General features: G+C 43.9%; 2 protein-coding genes across 2 annotated transcripts; both read right to left on the minus strand.

The window, feature by feature from the left end:
- Positions 1–38: 38 nt before the first annotated feature.
- Positions 39–2,754, minus strand: LOC100774334 (protocadherin beta-8-like). Its single transcript, XM_027398083.2, has one exon. It carries the CDS (start codon positions 2,716–2,718, stop codon positions 310–312), a length of 2,409 nt encoding a protein of 802 aa, XP_027253884.1. The 5' UTR covers positions 2,719–2,754; the 3' UTR covers positions 39–309.
- A 1,380-nt stretch (positions 2,755–4,134) lies between these two features.
- On the minus strand, positions 4,135–7,001 carry LOC100774043 (protocadherin beta-7-like). The gene has a single exon (XM_027398089.2). The coding sequence runs from the start codon at positions 6,533–6,535 to the stop codon at positions 4,178–4,180; it is 2,358 nt and encodes a 785-aa protein (XP_027253890.1). The 5' UTR covers positions 6,536–7,001; the 3' UTR covers positions 4,135–4,177.
- Between the last annotated feature and the right edge of the window lie 3,678 nt (positions 7,002–10,679).

A 10,679-nucleotide genomic window follows, 5' to 3' on the forward strand; every position in this document is an offset into this window, starting at 1 on the left:
AATAGCTAGGAACAGAACACACACTAAGCTGCATCTGATTGGGTTGAACTGATTTTCCATTTTTTCTCTTGTACATTCCTAAGCTATCCCGATACAAAGATTTATACAACTAGTGACATGTTAGAAAGAAAAGATCAGAACATTTCATCTTCCATTCTGAAGAATAGATGAGATAGTCTCACTAAAACCACGGCCAGAATATCCTGCAAACAAGTTTTCAGCGTACTTCAAATTTTCATAAAGAGAACAAGAACAGTAGTTTGAGATTCTAACAACAACAAAACACTACCCATGATAAAAAAAAAACAGTTATTTTAACCGAATACCAAAACCCCAGTCATTTCTACAGCTGGAATTTTCTCCCATTTCTGGTCCAAGAGGATGGTCTTGGAAATTAGGTAAAATGGGTTTCAGGAATTTGAATTCACCAGTCCCAGAGTCTCCCGTCAGACACACCTCATATTGATAGCTCTGGGACAGGGTCCCTGCCCTGCTAACATCCACCAGGTGTCCGGAAAAGTGTCCCTCAGGCACAGAGCAGCCACCCAGAGAGGCTTCCCTGGCTCTCCTGCACAGCCTCACACCCACAAATAGCAGCACAGACAAGAAAAAGAGGGAAGAAACAGAAGCCAAAGCAATGACCAGGTACAGCGTGAGTGCATCTTCCTCCAGTGTGGGGTCGCTCACCACCTCGGGCAGAGGCAGGTAGGGCTGAGAGAAGCCATCCACCACTAGCACTTGTAGAGTGACACTGGCAGACCTAGGAGGATCGCCATTGTCCTTGACCAGCAACAGCAGCTTGAGCTTGGGAGCATCGCGCTCACTCAGCAGCCTGGAGGTGCGCACCTCGCCATTGTGAGCCCACACGGTGAACAGCCCTGGCTCTGTGGCCTTGAGCAGCTGGAATGACAGCCAGGCATTCTGGCCCGAGTCGCGGTCCACTGCCACCACCTTGGTGACCAGGTAGCCTGGCTCTGCCGCCCTGGGCAGCAGCTCTGTGCAGGGAGCAGACGCGTTCTGCAGAGGGTGGAGCACGAAGGGAGCATTGTCATTGGCGTCCAGCACGAGCACACGCACCAGAGCCTGACTGCTGAGCGCAGGCGAGCCTTGGTCTGTGGCGCCCACGTGGAACTCGAAGGTCTGCAGCGTCTCATAGTCCAGCGCCCTGAGCGCGAACAGCTGCCCGTTGTCTGCATTGATGGAGATGAGCGAGGAGAGGGCCAGCTGCGGGTCGTGGGTGGGCAGCAGCGAGTAGGTGATGTGGGCATTGGAGCCTGAGTCTGAGTCTGTGGCGCTGATGGTGCCTATGTGCAGGGCGGGGCTGTTGTTCTCCTGGACAAACAGGGTGTAGGAGGTTTGTGTGAAGGCGGGGGCGTTGTCGTTGACATCAGACACCTCCACTGTTACGTTAACTTGTGTTCTCAGCATGGGACTCCCCATGTCTACAACGGTGATAGTGATGTTGTACTCTGCTGTTGTCTCTCTGTCCAGTGGTTTTTGTGTTAATAACGTGTAAAAGTTTTCCTCAGAAGGCCTTAGGAAGAAGGGTAGATCGTCCTGAATGTAACAAGTTATTTTTCCGTTTTCTCCTGAATCTAGATCAGATACACTAAAAACTGCCACCATAGTTTCTGGTAAATTCTCCGAGATGGGGTTGTTAAATGCAGACAGAACAATCTCTGGTGCGTGGTCATTCACATCCACGACTTGGATCAGAATCGTGCATTTTCCAGAAAAGGTTCCAGCGTCTCTGGCTTCAATATTGACTTCATAGGACTGAGTCTTTTCAAAATCAAGTTGTTCTTTCAATCGCACTTCCCCTGTCAAGGGATGGGTTGAAAAGGTTTTGCTGATGTCATCTGAAGCCTGGAAAAGTGAATAGGAGATCTGCCCATTGACTCCTATGTCCTTATCTGTAGCTGAGACGGTGGTGATCAGAGAGCCTATTGGACTGTCCTCAGGGATTTGTACCCTATAAAGAAGCTGATCAAATTGGGGGGCATTGTCATTGATGTCCAGGACTTCAATGTGGACCTCGGTGGTGCCAGACCTAGGTGGGGAACCGCCATCCTGTGCTGTGAGGATTAGCCTGAGCTCAGCTTCTTCCTCTCTATCCAGAGCTCTGTCTAGAACCAGCTCAGGATATTTCTTGCCATCGCTGCGTTTTCGAGTGAGCACGTGAAAATAGGAATTGGAGCTGATAAGATAGCTGTCAATACCATTTTGGCCCACATCCATGTCCTGGGCATTCTTCAGAGGAAATGTAGTCCCAGGAAGACTGCTTTCTGATATGTTTAGCACGATTTTCTTGTCCAGGAATACTGGAGAGTGGTCATTTATGTCTGTTATTTGTAGATCTGCTTGAAAAATAGCTAAGGGATTGTCTAGTAATACTTGGAAACGTAGCAGGCATGGCTCTGTGTGCCCACACAGTTCCTCCCGGTCCACTTTCTCCATCAACAGCAAATCCCCTGTCTCCTGATCCAGCTGTAAATGTAGTTTGTTCCCTTTAGAAATGACCTTAGCCCCTCGCCTGGAGAACTCCAGCTTCCCAAGACCTAGGTCATTTACTAAATTGGTTACAAAGGACCTACCCTCCCTTTCCTCCACCACAGAATAGCGCCTCAGTTCCCCTGCACTCGCCAGAGATACTCCTAATAGGAAAAAGGAAAAAAGGACTTGCCTTTGTCTGCAAGTGAGCTTCCTGCTGGCCTCCATTGTTTGTGGTGGTGCAGAGTCCTGGAGGATGGTTCAGCAGAACTGTAAATCCCCGTGGTATCTGGTACAGTAGTTATCTCACTAGATACCTGAGATTTATTCCAGTCCTTTCTTGAGACCTCCTCTCTGAGGTGTCCGGAGCTTTTCTAGGCTTCCAGGCTTCAGGAGGGTTTTTCCTTTTCCTTTTTTTTTATTTGCCTGTTAAAGGAGCCACAGCTGCCTTCTACTTTACTTTCTTATCCTGCAGCGCCACCAAGTGTTCTCATTGCATCTTAACATTTTGTGCGATGAAAATGGATGTAAAAAACCTAAAGCTGCTGGTTATCTAGTGGTCAAGTTAAGGTTGCATTACCTCTCCTATTGCTTTGCCTTCTTAGGGAGACAACTGCCAGAAAGGCACACAAGAGAAATGGCATTGGTGGAGACTCAATAATGCTAATTGAGCTTTGAACAAAAGACGTGTATTTAAACAACAACCTGGAAGGAAATATACATGCAAGACATATATGCATATGTGTAACTGCTTCCCAAGTGCTGGGATTAAAGGTATGTTATACCATGCCCAGAAGCCAACCTTTTTAGAACTTGAGTTTTAGTTAGTCACAGCTTTAATAATAGTTGGGTAATGAACCGCAAAAGAGGGATTGTCAGTTTATAAGGAAATCAGACTACAGGCCAAGAGGAGCACTGCTATTTCTGAACACAGGAGAGACTGGTGAGCAATGTGAGTATGACAGATGATACCTAGTGATAGAAAACAGCATGCTATTGTTGCAAAGTCACCTGCCTGGAAAAGGAAAGGAAAACAGAACAGAAAGAATTAGGGGTGCTCCGCTTTGCCCATTAATGATTGTGGAACTTAGCAATTCCATACAAGCATCCTACCTGCTCATTATTGAAATACCTGTACGCATTGGTTTCTTCTGAAATGCAGTAGTATTGTAGGTGGATGCCTATCATGCCAGCAGCCGGGAGTCTGGGGCAGGAGGACCAACAGTTCGAGGCATCCTGGACACAGGGAGACCATGTCTCCAAAATGTGATGAGATTATTACGATGCATAGTAATTACTTAAGAAACTTCAGAAACGACTGTGTAATATAAACTCCCAAAATGAAAGATAGGGAGTTTTACATGTGATTTCAATCAAGTCAGAACATAAGTATCAATGAAGAATTTAGGTGATGGAAAAACAGTTTAAACCATCCCTAGCAAGACTTGTCATCCAATAAACTGCAATTCAGCAACTGCTTAAAAACAAAGAGGAATCAAATTAAATTCGAGATAGCATGCAACATACTGATTTCATGCTTGAGAGAAAGTTCTTGGGAATATGCAAAGGAATTCTTTCCTGAACTAATTTAATTAACTGAAATATATTAGCATAAAATCATTCTCCTACAGGAAAGAAGGGCATACTTTAAACGAGGGCTATATACACAGGCAGAAGGCTTTAATGTCTATTCTGCTTCTCTCCCTGTGCTTCTCAGAAAGTTGGGGGCAATTGGTTTTAGGAAATTAAATTCGCTGCTTATCCCTGACCCTCCAGTCAGACACACTTCATACTGGTAGCTCTGGGACAGGGTTCCTGACCTGCTAACATCCACCAGGTGGCCAGGAAAGTGGCCCTCGGGCACAGAGCAGCCACCCAGAGAGGCCGCCCTGGCTCTCCTGCACAGTCTCACCCCCACAAACAGCAGCACAGACAAGAGGAAGAGCGAAGACACAGAGGCCAAGGCAATGACCAGGTACAGCGTGAGTGCATCCTCATCGTGTGCAGGGTCGCGCGCCACCTCGGGCAGAGGCAGGTAGGGCTGAGAGAAGCCATCCACCACCAGCACTTGCAGAGTGACACTGGCAGACCTAGGAGGATCGCCATTGTCCTTGACCAGCAGCAGCAGCCTGTGCTTGGGAGCATCGCGCTCACTCAGCAGCCTGGATGTGCGCACCTCGCCATTGTGAGCCCACACGGTGAACAGCCCTGGCTCCGTGGCCTTGAGCAGCTGGAATGACAGCCAGGCATTCTGGCCAGAGTCGCGATCCACTGCCACCACTTTGGTGACCAAGTATCCAGGTTCTGCCGCCCTGGGCAGCAGCTCTGTACAGGGCGCAGACGCATTCTGCAGAGGGTAGAGCACGAAGGGAGCATTGTCATTGGCGTCCAGCACGAGCACGCGCACCAGAGCCTGACTGCTGAGCGCAGGCGAGCCTTGGTCTGTGGCGCCCACGCGGAACTCGAAGGTCTGCAGGGCCTCATAGTCCAGCGCCCTGAGCGCGAACAGCTGCCCGTTGTCTGCATTGATGGAGATGAGCGAGGAGAGGGCCAGCTGAGGGTCGTGGGTGGGCAGCAGCGAGTAGGTGATGTGGGCATTGGAGCCTGAGTCTGAGTCTGTGGCGCTGATGGTGCCTATGTGCAGGGCGGGGCTGTTGTTCTCCTGGACAAACAGGGTGTAGGAGGTTTGTGTGAAGGCGGGGGCGTTGTCGTTGACATCAGAGACCTGCACTGTTATGGTGTGCTGGGTTGTGAGCCTGGGTGTGCCCAGGTCGGTGACTGTGATGGTGATGTTGTACTCAGTGTGCGATTCTCTATCTAAAGGCATCTCTGTTACTAGAGTATAGAAATTTTCCACAGATGGCTTCAGGACAAAAGGGAGATCATGTGGAATGGAGCATATGGTTTTACCATTGTTCCCTGAATCTCTGTCTCTAATTCTAAAAACAGCAACGACTGTCTCTGGTGAGTTTTCAGCAATTGGGTTAGTAAGTGATGACAGGAGAAGTTCAGGTGGGTTATCGTTTACGTCCACTACCTCTACAACCACAGTACATTTCCCAGAAAGTCCCCCACCATCTTTGGCCTGGATAGTTATCGAGTAACTTTGAATTGCTTCATAGTTGAGTTCACCTTTAAGATAAATTTTGCCAGTTGTAGAATTGATTTGAAATGTTTGGAGAATTCTCTCAGTGGCATAAAAAAATGCATACACTATCTGTCCGTAACTTCCCGTGTCTAAATCCCTAGCAGACACAGCAACAACCAACGAGCCAACAGGAGTGTTTTCATATGACTGGACTTTGTAGAGGGACTGCACGAATTCAGGGGAGTTGTCATTTATGTCTAAAACCAGGATTCGCACCAGGGCTGTTCCGGATCTGGGCGGGGATCCACCATCTAAGGCTGTAAGAGTTAAAGTGAACTCCGCTAATTCTTCTCGGTCCAGCGTTTGATCCAGTACCAATTCAGGAAAGATTGTGCCCTCCCCTCCGTCATGCACGTGAATGCTGAAATACTGATTGGGACTGATAGTGTAGTTACTCAGGCTGTTCATCCCCACGTCGGAATCCTGCGCCCTCTCCAAGAGAAACGTCGTCCCTGGTGTCGTAATTTCTGATATTTTCAAGGGAATTTCTTTGTCTAGAAATACTGGGGAATTGTCATTTATATCTCCGATATGCAGTGCAGCACGATGAATCTGAAATGGATTTTCCAACAGCAACTGGAAAGTCAGCACACAGGGCTCTGTGGGGCCGCACAGTTCCTCCCGGTCCAGCTTTTCATTTAGAATTAAGTCTCCAGTGAGAGGACTGAGCAGTAAAAACCGAGTGTTCTGGTCTGAAACAATTCTAGCGCCCCGAGATGACAGTTCCCCCAGCCCCAACCCCAAATCCTTAGCTAGATTGGCCAGGAAAGTGCCTCTCTCAGTTTCCTCTGCCACAAAATACTGAAGCTGCTCAGAGCCAGCCCAAGATGCTCCCAGAAATACACATAGAAACAGTACTTGCCTTTTCTGCACAGCTCGATCCAATCTGCCCTCCATTCTTCGTAACACTTACAAAATAAAAACAAAAAGCAGCTCCTTGGAATGCCAGCAGCAGAATCCTTAGGATTGATCAGGATATTAGTATCTCCTGTGAGAAGACAGAGGCACCTTCTCCCAGTGCTTGCTACTGCTGTGTCATTTCCTATGGCTTTGTCAGAAACCTAGTCTATCCTTTGTGTGATTTCGCCCCCTTCTCCGGCCCTTTCCTTTCCTCTTTTTAGCCTGCAGCGCCACCTTGCGTTGTACGAGTGCTATTCTCTTTTTTTCAAGAATAGAGCAAAAAGATGGCATATGAAAGGCATTATGCCCCAGGGTTTATATTAAACTCTGATTCCCAACAAAAATTTAAGAAAATCTAAAAACCTACTGTTTCAAAAGTTTACAGTAAAGATTATAAAAGAGAAACAAGCCTCCACCAAGAAGTCAACAAGTATTGTGTTATCTGTAAACCACTTAGCAATAATGTATTAACACTTAGGGTTTTCTCCAGTTTCTTGTGACTTGGACAATTCTTGCAATTTCAAGGACTTCACTCTTCTTCTATACCTTATATAATACTTTCTGACCCACAATTTTCACACACCATCTGATCTAAGTACTATATATTGGTATTAATTACCAAGATCTCGGAAACCCAGCAAATGCTCTGGTACTGGCTGTAGCAAGTAGGTCAGCTTTGCATTTATGGAAGTGCTTTGATATTGCATCTTTATGATGGCTGCTCTCAGAGAAAAACGCTGAGACTTTTTGTTTGTTCATTTTTTTCCAAGACAGGGTTTCTCTGTGTAGCTCTGGCTGTCTTGGAACTCTCCTTGCAGGCCAGGCTGGCCTTGTACTCACAGAAATCTTCCCTATGCCTCCCAAGTGGTAGGATTAAAAGGCTGTGCCACAACCAACCAGCTGAGATTTTTAAATCAAGGGTTCTTTTTATTTCTCTCACAAAATGTTTTTTTAATGCTTGTTTAAATTCTCCATATGTTACCTAGCTTTAAAATTCTTGTGTCCTTAACATAAATTAAACTTAACCATGATAAATTAGTTTTGATGCACATGTAGATTTGATATGTCAAGCTGTTTTTATATTTCTGGACCCAAGTTTCCCTTCATGTTTAACTTTTATGATTTGGGTAGTAGATTGCCATCCTGGCCTCATAGAAAAGTGAGAAAGCCTTCCATCTACATTTACAGACGAGAGCATCTTGTTTGTAAGCATATTGTTTCTTCTACATGCTTAGTTACAATTTGCCTTTTAAATTGCCTGAGTTCCATGCTTTCATTGGCGGTAAATCTTTATCTTGTCCATTGTGTCCTGGGCTATGTCTGTTCAGAATTCTTTAAGTACCTTTAATTTTATTAAAATTCTAGTTTTCACACCTGTTAGCATTATTTAGCTTCTCCTATTATTACCAGCAATGTCTTATATCTCATCACCACTTTCTACTGGTGGTAAGAACTCCAGGCTGCTGCCATTTTAAAATTTGTGTTACCCAAACACTAACAAACTTAAAATACAATGATCCCTGCTTTCTCTCCCCTTTGTTTGTCTCCCAAGATGCAGCCATTTTTAGACATTTTTGGTTACCTACTCTGCCACTGATTTTTTTAATGTATCTTAATCTCACACATTATCAACCGACTCTTTAGTAAGTTGGATTAAATTTGAGCTCTTTCATGCCTCTTTTCACTTGCCATGTGTTAGGAATCTTGCTACGTAATCATTAATAACTTTAATTGTTACCTTGGGTTTTCATTTTCTTTACCAATAGTACTTATCTATATCCTCCCATGATTCTATTTGTCTTTCACATGTGGTGATTCCTGTTTCTTCTAAGATACGAGCTCTCCTTTAAATTGGACGGTTGTTTTCTACGTTAGTTATACAGCTGTCATCTTGGAACTTCTCACTGTTGTCATCATAGGATTTTTTGTCTTTTATTGTAGTTAAATTTCCCAGTAACAATCTTTTATTTCATTATATGTTTTTATTGAGCTATATGTTTTCCCTACTCCACTTCTTTCCTCTCCTCTCCCCTTCTACCCTCCTCCCTGCCCCCACACTCCCAATTTACTCAGGAGATCTTGTCTTTTTCCCCTTCCTAAGCAGATCCATATATGTCTGTCTTAGGGTCCTCTTTTCTTGCCTAGCTTCTCTGGGGTTGTGCCCTGTAGCCTGGTTGTCCTTTGCTTTATGTCTAATATCCACATGGTATTTGTCTTTCTGGGTCTGGGTTATATCACTCAGGATGGCTTTTTCTCGTTCTGTCCATTTGCCTGAAAATTTCAAGATGTCATTGTATTTTACTGTTGAGTAGTACTCCATTGTGTAAATTTATCACATTTTCCTTATCCATTCTTCGGTCGAGGGACATCTAGGTTGTTTCCAAGTTCTGACTATTACAAATATAGTTGCTATGAACACAGTTGAGCAAATGTCCTTGTGGTGTCAATGTGCATCCTTTGGATATATGACCCAAAGTAGTATTGCTGGGTCTTAAGGTAGATTGAGTCCCATTTTTCTGAGAAACTGCCAAATTGATTTCCAAAGCAGCTGTACAAGTTTGCATTCTTGCAGGCAATGGAGGAGTGTCCCCCTTACTCCACATCCTCTTCAGCATGAGCTGTCATCAGATTTTTTGATTTTGGCCATTTTGACAGGTATAAGATTTAATCTGATAATTTTCTCTGATAACTAAGGATGTTGAGCATTTCCTTAAGTGTCTGTCATTTGAGATTTCTCTGCTGAGAGTTCTCTGTTTAGATCTGAACACCATTTTTATTGGATAATTTGGTCTTTTGATGTCTAGTTTCTTGAGTTATTTGTATATTTTGGAGATTAGTTCTCTGACAGATGTGGGGTTGGTGAAAATCTTTTCTCATTCTGTAGGCTGTGGTTTTTCTTGTTGACCGAGTCCTTTGCTTTACAGAAGCTTCTCAGTTTCAGGATGCCCAACTTATTCATTGTTGCTCTTAGTGTCTGTGCTACTGGTGTTATACTTAAGTATGACTGGAAGTAGTCTCCTGTGCCAATGTGTTCAAGGCTATTTTCCACTTTCTCTTCTATGAGGTTCAGTGCGGTTGGTTTTATAATGAGTTCTTTGATCCATTTGGACTTTAGTTTTGTGCATTGCAATCGATATGAATCTATTTGCATTCTTCTATGTGTCAACATTCAGTTATGCTGGCACCATTTGTTGATGATGCTTTGTCCATTGTATGATTTTAGCATCTTTGTCAAAAATCAGGTGTTCATAGGTGTATGGGTTAATATCAGGGTCTTTGATTCAATTCCATTGCTCTACCTGTCTGTTTTTATGCCAATACCAAGATTTTTTTTTTCATTACTGTAGTTCTATAGTAGTTTGAAGTCAGGTATGGTGATGCTTCCAGAAGTTCCTTTATTTTACAGGGTTGTTTTGGCTATCCTAGCGTTTTTGTTTTTCCATATGGAGTTGAGTATTGTCCTTTTGAGGTCTGTGGAGAATTTTTTTCGGTATTTTGATGGGTATTACATTGAATCTGTAGATTGCTTTTGGTAAGATTGCCATTTTTACTCTGTTAATCCTATGCATCCAAAAGCATGGGAAACCTTTCTATTTTCTGACGTCTTCTTTAATTTCTTTCTCTTAAGACTTAAAGTTTTTGTCATATAGGTCTTTCACTTGTTTGGTTAGAGTTACCCCAAGATATTTTATGTTATTTGTGGCTATTGCGAAGGGTGATGTTTCTCTGATTTCTGTCTCAGCCAGTTTGCATGTAGGAGGGCTACTGATTTTTTTTTTAGTTAGTCTTGTATCCTGCTACATTACTGAAGGTGTTTTCAGCTGTAGGAGTTCCCTGGTAGAATTTTTGGGGTCACTTATGTATACTATCATATTAGCAAATAGCAAAAGTTTTATATCCTTTTGTTGTCTTATTGCTCTAGGTAGAACTTCAAGTACAAACAATACTGAATAAATATGGAGAGAGTGGACAGCCTTGTCTTGTTCCTGATTTTAGTGGAAGCACTTTGAGTTTCTCTCCATTTAATTTGATGTTGGCTTGCTGTATATTGCCTTTATTATGTTTAGGTATGTTCTTTGTATCCCTGATCTCTCCAAGATCTTTATCATGAAGGGGTATTGAATTTTGTATACAGTGTTCT

This window comes from Cricetulus griseus, chromosome 2 (assembly GCF_003668045.3).
Source record: "Cricetulus griseus strain 17A/GY chromosome 2, alternate assembly CriGri-PICRH-1.0, whole genome shotgun sequence".
Lineage (NCBI taxonomy): Eukaryota > Metazoa > Chordata > Mammalia > Rodentia > Cricetidae > Cricetulus > Cricetulus griseus.

Bases quoted from the DNA above. Each gene is read 5' to 3' on its own strand.
- LOC100774043 (XM_027398089.2), bottom strand. From the start codon at position 6,535: ATGGAGGGCAGATTGGATCGAGCTGTGCAGAAAAGGCAAGTACTGTTT.
- LOC100774334 (XM_027398083.2), bottom strand. From the start codon at position 2,718: ATGGAGGCCAGCAGGAAGCTCACTTGCAGACAAAGGCAAGTCCTTTTT.